Raw genomic sequence first — 19,012 nt, forward strand, 5'->3', positions numbered from 1 at the left:
CAAAACATGTGAATGTGCCATGTGGACAGACAGGAGGACACGCCCTCACTAACGCATCGGCCTGAAGGAATGCAGCGCTGGTAGAGGAGAGGAAGAGGGCTTTCCCAGATCTCTCTCTCTCTCTCTCTCTCCTCAGTGTCTGACATCAGCACAGTGTGTTTGAGGTTTCCTTCTCACCAGGATGCCTTCTGAATCTGAACCTACACTGCCGTTGATCAAAAATAGTGGATCTACAAGATCAAGCTTGTAGATCTACTATTTTTTACTATTTGTCGCACGACCAAGTATGTAGGGCTTAAAGGAGTAGTTCACCCCAAAAAATACTTATTTTCTATCAACTACACACCCAAAGGAAGCCTTGAATTCATGGAGATTCTTTTGGCATTCCTTTTTTTTTCGTCTCCAATATATTTGTTTTGGTCTTTTTCTGCCTTTATTTATAGTTTGTAGTAGAGATGGACAGGAAACACTGGGAGAGAGATGGGTAGAGACATGCAGCAAAGACTGTCGGGAACGGGACTCGAACCAGCGGTGCGCTGTCAGGCTACTTATGAGCCTAGGTGCCCTTGGCATTCCTAAGCCAATAATTTCATGACCGGCAAAGTGTCCGGTATGGGAGACTCTGTCTCCTGCTGAGTCTCCTATTGACCCATGACCCGGTCATTTATTGGCTCAAGAATGCGACAAAAACCAAAGAAATCATGCTTCATCGGGTGTGTAATTGAAAAATAGCAGATCTACAAGCTCACAATGTGTTTCAACACGATGTTGGGTGAACTACTCCTTTAAGTGGTTAAGCTAAGTGTGTCATCATAGTGAGTGTGTGTGTGTGTGTGTGTGTGTGTGTGTGTGTGTGTGTGTGTGTGTGTGTGTGTGTGTGTGTGTGTGTGTGTGTGTGTGTGTGTGTGTGTGTGTGTGTGTGTGTGTGTGTGTGTGTGTGTGTGTGTGTGTGTGTGTGTGTGTGTGTGTGTGTGTGTGTGTGTGTGTGTGTGTGTGTGTGTGTGTGTGTGTTAGAAAGGGAGTGTCAGTGTCCCAGAGCTTTGTGTGCACGTGTAGGCCTACATTCCTTGGGTGTGGCTCTGCTCTGCCCCATGGGACATTAAGTCGTATGGCACGAGAAGTGTGTGCGCCGCCATTTCGTAACTCGACACCTTTATCTGTCAGTCTCCCTGAAATGTTGCTTAGCAGCATAAATAAGCCTAAATAATAATGTTGGGGCTATTATTACATCAGAGCTCTCCGCCTGAAACAAGCCTGTACCGCCACACAACGGTCTCATGATTGTTGACGGAGAAAAAAATGCCAGATTTGAGCTTTAAGATGATTCAACTAACTCCCTTTTCTCTCTCTCTCTGTCTCTGTAGGTTTGGAAGGGCGCCCCCTCGTGGCAGGGCCAGAGACTGTTGTGTTCCTCCGCTGCTCTAGAAGGTAATGTCTTCCTCATGGATTAAACCCATTCATTTTTTTTATTTTAGATTTCTTTGGCTATTCAAAAATAGCAGATCCACAAGCTCATAGTGCGGCACCGAGTGCTGCGCTATGAGCTTGTAGATCTGCTATATTTTGGAAAAAAACTGAAATTTATTTTTTAAGCGAACAATATATATATATATATATATGTAACATATTTTGAGATGGGGTGGTCGGCGGACAAATACATATAATTTGGAGTGGTCCTTGACATAGAAAAAGTTTGAATAACTGGTTGGCTTGTATGGCCACCGAAACATCCTAACTTTACATAATTGTGCCAAATTGTTTACGAAACACAGTGTGTGGGGGCAGGGCTCCTTTCACGCTGTTTCACAAATGGCAGATTAGGATTTGCCTTGACAAAAATGTTGTCTCTACCTCCCATGTAATCCCAGGCATAATCCACAGCCCACCATGCAGGAGGAGCAGTGCGACTTTTTACTGACAACAAAGTGTTGTTTTGATGTAAGACGGTTGAAAACAAAGCAGGGACTCACAACTCACTTTCTGAATGCAGTTTTTAATAGCGACAAACAGCAGAAACGACGTTTCGACCCTTTTCGGTCTTTTTCAAGTATAAACAAGAGACCGGAAAATACAAAAAAGTGGGAAAATTGGCTATCAGCCCCACCTGGTGATCAGGGGCGGTAAAAGGTGCCAGATCACCAGGTGGGACTGATAGCCAATTTTTCCACTTTTTTTTGTATCCACCTATTTCCGTGAATTTACTCGGGGCACAGGCCCTATGCACAGTAGTGGTGGGGGACGTATCCGGGAGAGGTACCGCATATGTATAGCCTACAACCGGAACTGACGCCCATGCGCCGCTGGAAACTTGTTATATACTATATAAAAAGACCGAAAGGGTCGAAACGTTGTATCTGCTGTTTATCGCAATAACAACTTGGGAGCATTTCAAAAAGTGAGTTGCGAGTCTCCGCTTTGTTTTCATGATTCTCTTCTGACAGTTTGGCTCAGCACCAAAGAGACAGAGGATGTGCGTTTGTTTTTTTCTTTAATTGATACGAGAGGGTAACATCTATTTATGGCCATATGAGCTGAGTCAGCCCCAAGGTGAAAAAGCCTGTTTTTTTTTCTCGCTTTGTCAGACTTAAATCACAGTCTGTGTACTTACTTACCGAGACTAATGAAGAGTTGTTGCTCGGAGAGAGCGGCTGAGCTGGTTGATCAGAGACAGGAAGGTGTTTGGTGTTTAACAGATAGCAGTCATTAATTTGGGATCATTTTGACGTCCACATCTGTTCCTCTCTCAGGGAGGGAGAGCCGGCAGAGACGGGAGAGAATAATAGGGCTTGATGTATCTGTTGATCGTGGTGTCAACGCACAGAAAATAGCCGCCAGCTCACAGCGTGTTGCAGCACGACGCGTTCTGAGCTTGTAGATCTGATGTTTTCGGCGTGTGAGGCACAGTACGACAGAGTATAATCCATTAAAAACATTTTAATGATTTAGATTTGAACCACTTTGACCATTATTTTATACTTGAGCTATTCAAAAATAGCAGATATTCAAGCTCACAGCGCGTCACTTCGTGCCGTGCTGCGAGCTTGTAGATCTGCTATTTTATTTTTGAAAAATCTTGAAACGTTTTGCAAATCTTTGAATATATATATATTTTTAAGTGAACATTTTTAACTCAAATCTTTGCTTCTGGGGGTCCCTGGAACAAATTTTTTTTAGATGGGTGTCGGCGGCCAAATACATATCATTTTGGGGGTCCTTGACATGAAAAAGTTTGAGCATCACTGAGTTTTTCAGAAAACTTTTAGACATTAGAATCGGGTCCTCAGGCCTTAATAATGGGATAAATTAAGCATGACTCAGGCAGGCTGAGAAAGTTTTGAGAAATAAAGTTGAGAGAAATAAAGTAGAACACATTATTCTAATGTTTCATTTCCACTTCTTGTTCTCGTACGTTGCTATTTTCGGTGCACGGCGACGACACTGGCGTGCGACCAAGTACAAATCCGGCTTAGAAAGACGAAACCGAGCCGGGAAAGAGGTGCTGAGAGAACGCAGCGGCACTGCAGAGCGTGCTGATTTAAAGTGGATTTTAATAGCGGGGGCGTTTGCCACAGTGAAAGGTTAGAGCCCGGGCCGGGGGCCAGCCTGGTCTCGGCCCACGCGTCCAGACAGACAGACTGGCAGAAGGCTAGAGTCCTCTGTATTGTTAGGCCTCATCCACAATGACAGGACAGAACAGGACGGGATAATGAGAGCCAGAGAGGTGACTTTGTGGACAGAGGCCAGTTTCAGTGATGGGGGAGCTATGGGTGTTGAATTGTGTGTGCGTGTGTGTGTGCGTGCGTGCGTGTGTGCGTGTGTGTGCGTGCGCGTGCGTGCACGCTTGAGGGAATGTCGCCGGTCCATCAGTGGTGGAAAAAGTACTCCATTCTTTTACTTAAGTAAAAGTATCAATACTGCAATGTAGAAATACTCTGTTACAAGTAAAAGTCCGGAATTTAAAGTTTACTTGATTAAAAGTATTGGTATCAAAATGTACTGAAAGTAACAAAAGTAGAAAGTACTCATTATGTAGAATGTCCCATTACACAAGGTTTCAAATGTATAAACATCTTTTGAAAATAGCAGATCTACAAGCTCACAATGCGTCGCAGACGCATTGTGAGCTTGTAGATCTGCTATTTTCAAATGGCCGAAATGTATATAGGGCTGAAGTGCAAGTACAAGTATGTTTTGTAATAATAATCAAAATCTACAAAGTAACTAGTAACCAAAGTTGTGAAATAATTTTTGTGGAGTAAAAGTAGACTATTTGCCTCTGAGATGTAGTGGAGTATTAGTAAAAGTACTGGACATTTGAAATACTCCAGTAAAATGAAAATACCTCAAAATTGTAAAGTACTGTACTTGAGTAAATGTACTTAGTTACTTTACACCACGGGGGACATCTTCTTGTGGAACACGGTTGAGGCATCCTGGCTTGTAGAGCTGTTTCTGGTGCCAGTCATGTTCCTGCAATCCATGGAGGAGGCTCCAGCTGGAGAGATTCTGTGCTTCACTGCAGTGGTCCATACCAGGCCTGTCACAATTATTACATGATCGCCTAATCTCAATTATTTGAGACAATCGTCATATTCGTTTCCATGTTGAAGAATGTTCATAATTTTTTTTTAGATTTTCCCAAAATAACAGAAATAGCAGATCTACAAGCTTTGCGTTGTAAGCTTGTAGATCAGCAAATTCTGCTATTATATATATATTTTTAAAGCATACAATTATTAGATATGTCATTCAATTCTTTATATATTTGGTAAATGTTAAATGGACTGCATTTATATAAAGCTTTTCTCTAAAGGTGCGTAGGACAAAAAGTGCATAATATTTTCTTTGATCGCCTTCTGAACATATTATGTTCAGAAGGTTATTTCTGATAATGACATCAAAGAAAAGGACCCGCACACTGTCTGGAACTTGCAAAATATTTTGCTCTTTATTCAAAGTTTCGGTCGCTAGACCTTCACCAGGACAGACTATTCCGAAGCGCTTCACAATGTACTTCACATTGGCTGCGGGTACATGGACAATCATGTATTCATTCAGAATGAATTCATTCCGAATGAACTCATTCCGAATAGAGGAATCTGATCCACTCACCTGTTTACATGGGACCTGAATAAAAGTATTCCTCGTTTACATGACCAAAGCATTCATTCGGAATATAACTTTTGACATGCGCAAAGTGGTTCCCGCCTACGCCCCCGGGCATGGACCAGGGGCCACTACCCGGAGCAGAGCTTCCCCTGGTGGGCATGGGAGGAGGCAATGAATAGCCCCCTTGTGCCTCCGCGGCGGAGGTCTGTCGGTCGTAGACAGGCCGGTAAGCAACGCACCGACTCCTGGCCAGGCAGCGTTGTATGCGGTACAAGCCTGTGTTCCTTTGTTATCGCCGTTTTAATGCAAAAGTAGCAGATCTACAAGTTCAGACCAGTTTATTTTTTTGTATTGGTACCAGACACGGTAAAACGTAGGCTAGCCTATACGATTTGTCACATTTCTCATGTAGGTACGATGACGTCATCGCGCATTCGCACATGGTCATTATAATAATAAATGGAGAGAGAGAGAGAGCAACACTACAGTCTATGAAACAAGGCACGCTCATTTGTGGCAAAAGTACAAAAGTATTGGCATCAAAATATACTTAAGTAGAAAGTATAAGCTACTCATTATGCCGAGTGTCACGTTTTTCTTGTATTATTATGAAAAAGCTTTGAAACATGCTGTAACTCATTCACTGTGACGAAAACCCTCTTTCTGCGCCGAGTAGCGCGCGGTGAGCACACGGAGAATGCGGGGTCTGTCGCCCTAAAAAACAATCGCCCCGGGTCAAAATCCAGCGACCATGGAGCGGCCGTGGATGGCCCGCTCAAAAGGTGCGTGGGGCGTAGTGTTTTGGGACGACCGTTCCGGCTGCCCATGTAATGAATTGATTAAGTAAAACTCATCTGTTTTCGCTGCAGCTGCGCCCTAATAATGTAGTATGCTATTAAAACAATGCAGCTATTGCAGTATTGGGCCTTAACATGTGATTAAAAATGTATACGTATTTGGCCCCTCATATATAAAATAAATTTAAAATCTGATTTAAAATTGAAACTTGCAGCTGATCAATGCGTTTCTGTGTTTACGTGTGGACAGGGATTTAAAAAAAAAAATCTTTGTCATGTGGCCAGGGATTCTTTTTAAAAACTGAGGACTAAAATACCCGTTTAGAAAAAGATCCATATAAGTGTAGCCTAGGCCAGCAATCCTTGGAGCGTCCGTTCTCCTGGACAAGTCTGGGCTTAACCATGGCTTATTAAATGACGCTATAGAATAGAATTCATTTTATCCCGCAGGAGCGACCGTGGCCGAATTAGAGATTTGATAGGTCATTTTTGGACAATTCTGACAGCACTATAAGCACGGACATGCGCAAAGGAATGCATGTATTCCAAACAGAGAGGAGCATTCGGAATAAAGTGTTTGGTCAATTCCGATTGGTATATCCCGATTCAAACGGTCTATACCACCCCTCCTAACCCGAATGAAAATTCATTCGGGTCAGACTGGAATGGAATATTCTATTCCAATTGAGGTGTTTACATGAGCATTTCTATTCTGAATGAATTCATCCATTCATTCATTCCGAATAGAAGTGTATTCATTCCGAATGAAACTGTCCATGTACCCGCAGCCATTCACACACAGACGGCGGAGGAAACCATGCAAGGCACCAACCTGCTCATCGGGGGCAATTAGGGCTTCAGTCTCTTGCTCAAGGACACTTCGACACCAACCCTGGGCGAGAACAGGTTCAAACTGGGAACCTTCCGTTCCCCAAGCTGCCGCTCTCTACCTCCTGAGCTACTGCCGGAGGCAGAGCGTTATTTGGCTTTAAGTTATTTGTCATAATGTGCCCTGTGAAATTTGTGATCACAAAGCCTAAAATGCAGGGGTTTCGGGTACAACACAGCAGGCCAGTCTGGGTTTTCCGCTGTACTCCGTCTTTAGTGTTTGACCACCGCTCTTGTCATTAGGGACCACTAAACACAGCCACGGAATAAGCTGTTGGAGCTCATTATCAGGACAAAGCTTGGCTGTAGACCAACAAGTGCAGCTTGAATCAGAAGGCAATTACTACCATCATGCCTAGACTCCCCCCAAAAAACTGTCCCAGTGTATTGGCTAGGAGGTGTCTGGGACACAGATGACACTCTTCAGACACAACAATGGTAATTAGATTTTGAGAGCTCCGCTATAAAAGAATAATTGGCCCTGCAACGCTGTAAAATGATGTGGTTATTGTTATTCTTGTGCGGTTTGCTTTTTATTTGTGATCGTCTCGTATCATAACATCCAGATGATGAGCCTCGGGGCCTTGTAAGAATTTTAAGCAGGTTTCCAGGACATCATTATTATTACCCGGGGCTTCATCGTGTGTTGTTCAGTTTTTTACAGTTTTTCCGCATATTTGACCCCACGGTGTCCTGGGGAAACATTAGGAAAATGATACCGTATTGATCTTCCCAATGCCCCAGTGTGGAGCAAAAGGGCAGTTATCTTGTTGTGTGTGTGTGACTGTGTGTGTGTGTGTGTGTGTGTGTGTGTGTGGGGGGGTGTGTGTGTGTGTGTGTGTGTGTGTGTGTGTGTGTGTGTGTGTGTGTGTGTGTGTGTGTGTGAGACTGTCTGTGCGTGTGCGTGCGTGTGCGCGTGTGCGTTTACTGCAGCAAGATGCGGTATAACTACTGTATGTTTGTGGAGTATTGGACTTTGATTAAATGCTCGTTAAAGTAAGTGTTTAATAGCTCTATATTCCCATAGTAAGCAATGCTATAGACTACTACAGTGTTTTCTTTAGTGAGCGGGGTCTCCCTGTCTCTCCAACCCTTCAGTAAACAACAAATATTTACAGGTCGGGAGGATTTCATATCAGGACAGCGTACCCATTTACCAGCTTCAAATTCAGCAGTCAAAATGTAAATACTTTGAAGTTGAAGCTGATACATGGATAAACTCTTCTGATTGGAGGAAATTGGTAACCCACCTTTTTTTCATTCATTCAAACCTTTATTTATTCTCGAAAGACATTGAGATTGCCCTCATTTGCAGTGTCGTCGAGATACATCACAGTACAATTTTATTTTTTTGGTAGGTAGGTAGGTAACAGTCACTGGAATGTGTCCTAAATATGTTACAGGATTCCCATCCAGCAGAGATTTAACCCAATAAGACCTCAGGCGATTCTTACATAATTTTTTCTAAATCCTAACAGTTTTTTGAAAAAAAAGATTTTTCAAAAATAGCAGATCTACAAGCTCATAGCGCGGCACTCGGTGCCGTGCTATGAGCTTGTATATCTGCTATTTTTGAATAGCCAAAAAAATCTAAAGTGACACATATGCGTTCCAGGTCTTTAATGGGTTAATAATATACAATGGTAAAGTCGCATCAATTGCCTTAAAAATAAACGGGTACCAGTGTTTGTTTCGCCTGTCGGGCCAAGGAAGGCCAACCCCACTCTATCATACAGGATGCAGTGATGAGTCCTATAATGGTCACCAGATACAAATCGCAGAGCAGATTGATAAACTGTACCCAAGGGCTTGAGGACAGAAGGAGCAGCATTCCCATAAATGACATCTCCATAGTCCAACACAGAAAGAAAGAAAAGCTTCAATAACCCTTTTCCTACATGCCATTGGGAAACTAGCTCTGTTCCTGTAAATAAAAGCCAATCTTTTGCCTTAATTTACAGAGGCAAGATGGTCTTTATGGCATTTAAATGTGAATTTGTCATCAAGCCATATTCCAAGGTACTTGTATTCAGCAACCCTTTCTATATTGGATCCATTTGAGGTAGTAATGCGTAAGTTATTATAATCAATTTCCCTGGCCCTAGGGAAAAATTTATGTTTATTATAGAGCTGGAGAGGGGGAGACTGCTATGAAACAAACTCACTATAGCAGGGGTCTTCAACAGGGGGTCCGGGACCCCTAGGGGGTCCTCAGAGCTACTACAGGGGGTCCGCCAAATCTTTGTGTGATAGGATTTAGTTTTTTTTACATTAACCACTTGAACCCTAGAATTCCTTTTCTGAGGGGAACATTAGCCGAAAATAGCAGATTGAGAGCTAATGAGAGCTTGTAGATCTGCTATTTTTGGCAAAGAGGCTATAGGTGTAGAGGGAAAAAAGAGCAGACTAAGTAAAAAAAAAACTTTAATCTGAAACACAATTTTATACAATATAGAGTAGGGGGTCCCTTCTTCATCTCTCTCTCAGCTAGGGGGTCCTTGGCCTGAAAACGTTGAAGACCCCTGCACTATAGCAATGATTACTATCAGAATATAGGGCTTTATAACCTTTTAACAATAAACTTTTCGTTTAAACCAAAAAAAACACCGTAACATGAATAATTCTTATAGTGTTTCAGCTCGCATGGACAATAATATGGGTAGTGCACTGCAGCGAGACAGTTTAGATTACAGGAAAGTATTTAGAAACGACTTAGCAACAGCCTAAACACTTTCCTTGTTGTTCCTAGCAAACTTCTCCCAGGCGACACCCCAAGGAGAGTATAGTTCAAACAAGCAGCAATGAATAATTCACCAGTTTGAGTGAAGGCTTTTTTTATTGATATGGAAGTCGTCAGCTTTGACCACTGAGTTTCCCCCCGGTGCTGCTGTTGCTGCGCTGCCCCCTGCTGGGCTTGGGCCACACTGCATCATTCAGCTTCCAGGGATGGAAGCAGATTCTCTGGCTTCTTATCGGCAGTGGTGTAAAATAACTAAGTACATTTACTCAAGTACTGTACTTAAGAACAATTTTGTGGTATTTATACTTTACTGGAGTATTTCCAAATTTCAATACTTTTACTTCTACTCCATTACATCTCAGAGGCAAATATTGTACTTTTACTCCACTACAATTACTGGACAGCTTTAGTTACTAGTTACTTATAATATATATAATATATATAAAATATATATATTGTTGCAAAAAATGCATCAACCACTTCAGCTCTATATACACTTCAGCTATTTGAAAATAGCAGATCTACAAGCTCACAACGCGTCCCCAGAAGAGAAGATTTGTGTTCAAAAGAAATTCAGGATTATTAAAGATTTGTCAAAAATAGCAGATGTACAAGCTCGCAGCGCCACGGCAAGAAGTGAGCTTGTAGATCAGATCTGCTCTTTTTGAATAGCCAACACATAAATGGATAAAGTGGTTGAAATGATTGCGATGCCTGGAACCCCCCCCCCCCCCCCCCCTAAGTCCAGGTCAAACAAAGGCCAGACTGGTTGTGTTTGCAGCCTTGAGTCATGTTAAACTCATTAAGAGGGACCTGCTCTTCCAGTTTGAATCATTTGTTCTACCAACGTCTACGTTCCACGCACACGGATATATATCGTCTCTGTCCGGTGGAAACCTCATATGTCCAAAACTGTTACTTTTCAGGATTCAAGAAAAACACGAAAAGTTAGAATATGTAGATAGGAGGTTTCTATAAATATATAATAGCACAGGGGACATGAAACCTCTATTGTCCAAATCCATGGACAGCGTCTGAAAAATCCTCGACTGTCTTGTATGCTTGATTAGTTTGTTTTCTTTGTTTTTTTAGTTTGCAGTTTTAGTTTTTTAAATGTGAGTGTGTAAACACTGGAGCAGAAAGCCAATATATTTTTCTGAAGGTTTGAGATGTCTGCGATAGATAAAGAAGGGGTAGGACCTGATAAGTTTTCACAAAACTTCTTCCTACTCCTTTTTCGAACATGGAATATAATTTAAGGATGATGTTAAAATTACTTTGACGCAGTTTTGTATCAAATTTTCCCCTTTTATTTCCTTTTTGTCTTTTTCTCATTTATATTTTTAGTATGTTCGAAATTAATAAATACGTGAAAAATGTCTGAAAATGAATATTGTGTGTTTTCTATGTGACACAGAGGTGACGGTGGTGTACCAGAACGGGCTGCCGGTGATCTCGGTCAGTTTGCCGTCCCGACGAGAGCGTTGCCAGTTCACCCTGAAGCCGCTCAGCGACTGTGTGGGAGTGTTCCTGGAACAGCTGAAAGCAGAGGACCGAGGCATCGACCGGGTCGCCATCTACTCCACAGGTATGTTTGCTATACATGCACACAGTGCACTAGAGGGATGGGATGGTAATTGTTATTATCGTTTCAATTCAATTCATTCTTTATTTCAGACCCGAGGGTAAATGGTAAATAAATGGTAAATGGTGCATTTATATAGCGCTTTTATCCAAAGCGCTTTACATAGATTGTGCGTTACATTCACCCATTCACACACACATGGCGGAGGAAACCATGCAAGGAACCAACCTGCTCACCGGGAACAATTAGGGGTTCAGCGTCTTGCTCAAGGACTCGTCGACACTAACTCTGGGGGATCCCGGGATCGAACTGGGAACCTCACGGTTGCCATCTGGCCGCTCAACCAGCCACTCTACCCCTGAGCCACTGCCGCCCCAGGGAGACCCATATCACAATAAAAACACAACACAATAAAAATTTAAAAAATAACTAAAGAAATACAATAAAAAGACTTACACCATGTTCACTTTTGAACATACAGACAAAGTGCGCCAACGGTTCCACAGTCGAGAGGAGAACCTGACAGAACTACGTGTAGGGTTAGTTATGACAGCAATGATGTCTGTCATTTACTGACTCGGATGCCCCACACATACAATAAATCTATACATAAGATTGCGTAACACAGCAGAGCAGGTGGGAACCCCCGACACTAACAAACATCTGGCTTGCACTGGAGCTTCATGGAGCTCTCAGCAGCAGCCTCATACATCCAGTCATTATAAAGCCACTGTGAGTCGTCTGATGGATGCTGCCCTGTTTGTAGCGACAGCACAGGTGGGCAGTATGCAGAGGTGTACAGAAAGATGAGTGAAAGCTTCACCGGTACCGAGCGCATGCTAAATTTGCGACACAGCATGTTCCCTGGAGCATACAGCTTCCGACGCTGTCTATATACTGTAAGTCCTTGTCATCTGAGAGGTCTATCACGATAAAACAAAACAAAAATAATCGCAGAGATTTAAATCCGCACAAGATAGTGCCCCCAAAAATAGCAGATCTACAAGCTCACAATGCGTTGCAACACGACGCGTTGTGTGCTTGTAGATCTGGCATTTTTGGCTTGAGTTCCCCTCAGAATGTGGATACTGGGGGGTGCAAGTGGTTAACAAAAGTGTCATTTTATTATTGCGATAATATCATTACTCTCAGTTAATTTGGCCACAATCGTGATATATTCATATATGGGACGATATTTTCATATCGTCCCATCCCGACACACACACACACACGTGCATGCCACACCCCTCTTCATTTAGTCTGGGGTAATTGCGTGTAACTTGTGTTGGCGCTCGCTTTTCACTGGATTCAAGCGTTTTGGCGTGGGCTCACGTTAAGCGTCCTGGTGCGTCGGTGTGGGATGTTGTTGCTACACGGACCATGAAATGGTTTCCTGCTCTAATCCTCATTCCACCCCAAGGTTCTTCTGTCCAGGAAAGTGTTGCTGCTAGAATCCCCTCCTCAGTTCAGTGTGATAGGACTAGGACTGCATCTGCTTCGCCTCAGGACTCATTTAGATTCTGACAGAAATAGGTCAGATTTTCATGAGAGATAACGGCGGGCTCACAATATATGGCTAACCATTAGTATTCTATCTCTCTCTCTCTCTCTCTCTCTCTCTCTGTGTCTGTCTCTGTCTCTCTCTCTCTCACTTACTCTCTCTGGCTCTTATCTCTCTCCCGTACCCAAATCTCTTGCTTTTTCTTTTTCTCTCTGAATTCCTCCTCTCTCTCTCTCTCTCTCTCTCTCTCTCTCTCTCTCTCTCTCTCTCTCTGTCTCTCTCTTTCTCTCTCTCTCTCCCTGTCCTCTGGCTCCTCTCTCTCTCCAGATGGAGCGAGGGTTGCCTCCTCCACAGGGATCGACATCCTGCTGCTGGATGACTTCAAGCTCGTCATCAACGACACCACGCACCTGGTGCGACCACCGCGTAGAGGTGAGAGCCCACTGCACAGCTTAAAGGAGCACTTCACCCATTCAACCTTGATATACAGTATGACATCGCTGTCAGGTGACCGGCAGCGGTTCCGGTAGGAGACACAAAGAGTCTCCATTGTGTCTCCTACCGGAACCGCTGCCTACCGGTCCGCTGGTCATCAAATGGCTTAGGAATGCGAAGAAAACAAAAAAAATATCCATGAATTCAAGTCTCCATGGGGTGACTAATCGATAGAAAAAGGCGTGAACTATCCCTTTAACTCTCTCAGTGACAATGAAATAAAAAAATATGTTCATACTGTGCCAGCAATTCTTTTAAAGTAAAAAGAAAGTGCCCAGGAGCTGAGATACAGCCTTTTTCAGTAATAAGTTAAACAAGAAGTGAATGGAGCAGCAAATCTTCGGATCACGATATCTTGGGTTCTGAACATTCTTTTCCAAAAAAAATAAAATTATAATAAAATAACTCGTTCTTGAGGGCATTCAGAAAAAACTCGGGATAACTCGTTTTTGGCACTCAGAGAGTTAATGGGTTGAGTGGTTAAGCGTTAAACGGAGACAGGCGCACATCTTCTGTAACACAAATAAAATGTGTGTGTGTGTCGGGGGTGTGTGTGTCGGGGGTGTGTGTGTGTGTGTGTGTGTGTGTCGGGTGTGTGTGTGTGTGTGTGTGTCGGGGGTGTGTGTGTGTGTGTGTGTGTGTGTGTGTGTGAGTCACTGCCCATATTTCGCCGCAGGCTGAAAACTCACCTCTTCAGGAAACACTACCCTTCCTCTCTGCCTGACCTACTTGTTGTTAACTAGTTGTACGAACGCTTGTTTTCTATTGCTGTATTGTTTATTGGAGTATTGGATTGTTTATTGGATCTTGTTTAGTCGATTCACTTATTTGTTTTAGCTCATGCTCATCTGTTTAAGGAAATAGGTAGCTGATATATTGCACTTTTACCTTAGCGCTAGGTATACTCTTGGTTGCTTGTTTTTGCAGATAATGCACTTAAGACTTCTGGTGATTAGTAGTTTTCGTTCCCTACCTATGTTGAATGCACTTATTGTAAGTCGCTTTGGATAAAAGCGTCTGCTAAATGACTGTAATGTAATGTAATGAACCTCAGAGCTGCTGGCGCACGAGGAGGCGGAGAGGCTGAACGACGTGAAGCTGTTGGTGCAGCAGCTGTACACCACGCTGCGCATCGAGGAGCACCAGCTCGGCAAGGAGCGAGACCTGGTGGTTCGTCTGGAGGACCTCACCACTCAGCTCCGTCCCCTAGAGAAGGTCCAGAACCTTTTCTCTGTGTCTGCTTCACCCAAAACACCACCTAGCCTGGGAATCCAGCCTGATTCACTACGTTCAGCAGATTTTTTTTTCTCACTTCGCTTATCAGTCTGGCCAGACTCCTATTTGACTCTTATTTCAATTACGTAGGCAAGTCAGGAAGTAACTCAAGGCTTTCCAGACTGTGTAGCGAGCAGTGGTGTAAAGTAACTAAGTACATTTACTCAAGTACTGTACTTAAGTTCCAATTTTGAGGTACTTTTACTTTACTGGAGTATTTCCCAATTGTCAATACTTTTACTTCTACTCCACTACATCTCAGAGACAAATGTTGTACTTTTACTCCACTGCAATTATTTGAAAACTTTAGTTACTAGTTACTTTGCAGATATAAATTATTACATTATAAAACATACATTAACCACTTTTAGCCCTATTTTAAAACTAAAATGTTTGAAAATAGCCGATCTACAAGCTCAGCTTGTAGATCTGCTATTTTCAAACATTTTAGTTCTTTTACTTTTGGTACTTTAAGTACATTTTGATACCAATACTTTTGTACTTTTACTCAAGTACATTTTTAATTCCGGACTCTGTTACTTTACTAACAGAGTACTACTACATTGCAGTTTTGATACTTTTACTTAAGTAAAACATTTGAGTACGTACTTTTTCCACCACTGGTAGCGAATGAGAAAAGAAATCTGCCGAACGTAGCGAAGCAGTCTGGATCCCAGGCTACAAAACACCACCCCCCCATGGCCTCTGTGTCTGTCATTAAAGCACATTAGCAATTCTAGCTGTCTGGACTCCTAATCGGTGAATGCTGCCATGTGCAGAAAATTTAAAATTCACGTTACGTCTTAGCATAGCTAATGTTTTAATGTTTGCATACTGAAACGTCTGAGGTTTCTTAAACCCCTTTGCCCCGTTAAATATTCCATCCACATCATTTGAAACTTTTCTCCTTTGCATCATTTTAAGCACAGGAACTCTCTGACTTTTCGCGAATTCTGGAATGATTGCTTAATTTCCACATTGAAAAGAAAATTTACAAAACCATGTAACTCACCTCCTCACTGGCAGGTGAGTCAGTAGGATACAACAGAACAGTGGCGCAGCCAGAACGCTAGTATAGGCTGGGCGTGAGCAGGAGCGGGTGGGCACGCGCGCGCGTGCATGTGTCCCCGACCTGTGGGCGTTTTTGGGCGTTTTTTTGTTACTTTATTTTGGTTTTAGGGTTGGGTTATGTTATTTAATTCATATTTTTGCCTGATTTTACCGATTTCTTTTTTTTATCCAAAAAATTATTATAATTATTTTTTTCTTTTATCCCCAAATTTGTTTTTCTTCGCAAAATCGATTGGATGGGCCAGCTCTCTATGTATAGGCCCACCCATGGCTGCGCCCCTGCAACAGAAGTGACAACACACAGGGGAGAAATTGATTGGCATAACGACTAAATTGGGGTACAAAGCAAAAAGAAAGTATACCACGAAAAATGTTTATATAGCTTGACTTGAAGGTTTGCTTTGTTGGTGTGTGTGTGTGTGTGTGTGTGTGTGTGTGTGTTGCGTGTGCGTGTGCGTGTGCGTGCTCGCGCAGGTGAAGGATGATTTAAGTAGGAAGGCTGCGAGGCGTACCTCCTGGATGATCTGGGGGGGCATGGCCTACATGGCCACTCAGTTTGGCATCCTGGCCCGGCTCACCTGGTGGGAGTACTCCTGGGACATCATGGAACCCGTCACCTACTTTATCACCTACGGCACGGCCATGGCCATGTACGCGTACTATGTGCTCACACGCCAGGTGAGATGGCCCAGTGATTGATTGATTGATGATGAATACTTTATTAACACGTTTGTTAACAGTACAGGTAGTACAGTCAAAGGTTAAATGCTAAAAAGGATAACACATAAAGATTGGTTTCCATTGTGGTCTATCCACCTGTTTCCGCGGGAATTTACTGGAGCAAAAATCCTGTGTGGGAAACATCCTGCGGGGGGACCGGAAGTAGGAAATAGCGGCTCAGTGTGTTTACATTTGCCAGCAGAACGTAGCTCGTTCGCAGAAAAAACGTTTCAGTCATTCAGTCCGACTTCACTGTAGCCTATAGTAGCCTTTTCATAAATTATATTTGTATTAGGCTGTGTATTGGTAGTAGTTGCTGGACATTTAGACTGAATGTTTCATTTATCCTCATCTTGCGCTAATGCACGCAACTGTTTTGCCAGGTTTTATTTGTGTTGTTTCTCATAAGCGTGCATCCGTTGTCCGTCAACAACACAGTAGTCTGTAGTCTGTGCCTTGACTTCAGTGCGCTCGCGCTGACTCTCTCCCCCCCCGCCCCCTTGCGCTTCAACTACATGCAAAAGGCCCGTTAGTACAGCTACGTTCTGCTGGCAAATGTAAACATACTGAGCCGCTATTTCCTACTTCCGGTCCCCCCGCAGGATGTTTCCCACACAGGATTTTTGCTCCAGTAAATTCCCGCGGAAACAGGTGGATAGCAGTGTTGATGTCGTCGGCTAAAACTACAGTATGACGAAAAATGTTCGTCGACTACCTTTTTTCACTGATGAAAACGAAATGAAAACTAAATAAAAACTAGGCTATGATGACTAAAACTAAGGCTAAATATATTCACAATTTCGTCAACAAATGAAACTAGACTAAAATCTTAGGGAGGGACGAGTGGAGAAGAGATCCAGTAGAACTAAAAGACAAGTCATTTTATGTTTGGTTGCACTCGTTTATTGCGCTCTGAAAATAGCAGATCTACAAGCTCACAACGCGTCGCAACGCGTTGTGAGCTTGTAGATCGGCTATTTTCAGCATGCAACCAAGTGTAAAATCAGCCATTACGACGCCATCAAGGCACCGCCACAATACATTTTAGTCAACTAAATCAACTGTAGATTTAGTCTACTATAATCTTATGATATTTAGTCGACTAAAACTAGACTAACAGCAAAACATTTCAGATGACAAAAATATGACTAAAACTAAATGGAATTTGATTCAAAAGACTATGACTAAAACTTTTTTTGCTGTCAAAATCAACACTAGTCTATAGAGCAGTGGTTCTCAAACGTGTGTGTGTGTGTGTGTGTGTGTGTGTGTGTGTGTGTGTGTGTGTGTGTGTGTGTGTGTGTGTGTGTGTGTGTGTGTGTGTGTGTGTGTGTGTGTGTGTGTGTGTGTGTGTGTGTGTGTGTGTGTGTGTGTGTGTGTGTGTGTGTGTGTGTGTGTGTGTGTGTTTCACCCATAGGAATACCTCTATCCTGATGCCAGGGACAGACAGTATCTGCTGACCCTCCACAAGTCGGTGAAGAGGACAAGCTTTGACATTGAGAAGTACAACAAACTGAAGGATGACATCGCAGAGGTACAGTCCCTGGGGAGCTGTGTGTTGTGACTGAAATAGAGCGTGTGGTGATGCCACCAGCAGCTGGTGTGACACCATTCACTCCCCCAACAGCCCTAAACCCTGCTCCTTGACTGTCTGTAAACTGTATCTGTCCTTCACCTCCCTATACCTCTTGACAGAGGTGGTCAAAGTACTCGCATTTACTAGCATTATATCAATACTGCAATGTAGAAATACTCTAAGTAAGACGGGCATTGCCCCTCTTAAGTAAAAGATGAACTGTTTCTAAAAACAAATATTTAAGGTATTTCTTTATTTTTATTTTAGTTATAGAGGGCAATTATTATTATTAATTATAATGTATTAGGCATATTTGGCTTATTAGCCAGGGATCCTTTTAAGAGAGGACAAAATACCTATATTTTTAACAAAGTATTCTTTTAGCTACACTGTTTCAGTTTCTTAGATTTTAGTTTTTTAATGGTGTGATGATTCTTTTTTTATGCAATTGCCTATTGTAGCACTTTGAGATTTTCACATATGTAAAGTGCATTATAAAGGAAATCCATTATTATTATCAGTAGGCAGAGATCTCTGATCCACTAGACTAGCAGATAAGCTACAACACCGTAGTGCAGCGCATAATAAAATGAACGAAGCATAACTTTTCTCTGTCTCCCCTCCTGTCCCGTACAGGTGGAGTTGGATCTCAGGCGTCTTCGGGACCCCCTCCAGCTCCAGCTCCCAGTTCAGCAGCTCACCTCCAGTAAAGATTGATGGAAAGACTGAAAACCCCCCCAACAACCACCACCAACCACCAACCAACCTGTCCCACCCCTCTCCTCTCTGAGCTCCTATATCCCACCTCACCCCTTAACCCTTCCAGCCCCTAACTATACCCCCCCCCCCCCCCTCCGTCCACACCTTTCCTCCCCTTTCCTCCCTCCCTTTCCCACATCCTCCCAACAGGCCCCATCACTCTCTTGACCGTGGGAGTTGGTTTTCTGTTCTTTTTTTCTCTCCTTTTTTATTTTAATTTTTACTTTTACCTGAATATAATTGCAAGCAAAACCCCCCCCCCCCCCAACGAAAAGGAGGAGGAGGATGGTGGGAAAAAAAGGCCCCAAGAGCAACACTGAACCCCTTTTTATCAACGTCCCGAGAGTAGGAGATGATGATGATGATCGCTAAAGAAGATGGTGGAATGAATTGAACCTGGGCATTAATATGGGATTTATGCCTCAAGACTCCAGAGGGACGGCCCCGCAGGACCCCCGGGCGGCAGGGGGGGGTGGGGGTGGGGGGACAGGACGTA

The 19,012-nt window shown here is 43.0% G+C and overlaps 1 protein-coding gene across 2 annotated transcripts in view; it reads left to right on the plus strand.

The window, feature by feature from the left end:
* mcu (mitochondrial calcium uniporter) overlaps positions 1-18,523 on the plus strand; it is a 127,313-nt gene extending 108,790 nt beyond the window's left edge. For both annotated transcript variants that reach the window (XM_080448654.1, XM_080448655.1), the window contains exons 3-9: positions 1,365-1,428; positions 10,952-11,122; positions 12,948-13,052; positions 14,170-14,330; positions 15,936-16,139; positions 17,599-17,715; positions 18,394-18,523. In XM_080448654.1, the coding sequence (XP_080304780.1) occupies positions 1,365-1,428; positions 10,952-11,122; positions 12,948-13,052; positions 14,170-14,330; positions 15,936-16,139; positions 17,599-17,715; positions 18,394-18,474 (903 nt within the window). In that variant the 3' untranslated portion in view covers positions 18,475-18,523. The remainder of the gene's footprint in view (positions 1-1,364; positions 1,429-10,951; positions 11,123-12,947; positions 13,053-14,169; positions 14,331-15,935; positions 16,140-17,598; positions 17,716-18,393) is intronic.
* Positions 18,524-19,012: the final 489 nt, after the last annotated feature.

Source organism: Gymnoscopelus braueri, assembly GCF_963280865.1.
Source record: "Gymnoscopelus braueri genome assembly, chromosome: 14".
Lineage (NCBI taxonomy): Eukaryota > Metazoa > Chordata > Actinopteri > Myctophiformes > Myctophidae > Gymnoscopelus > Gymnoscopelus braueri.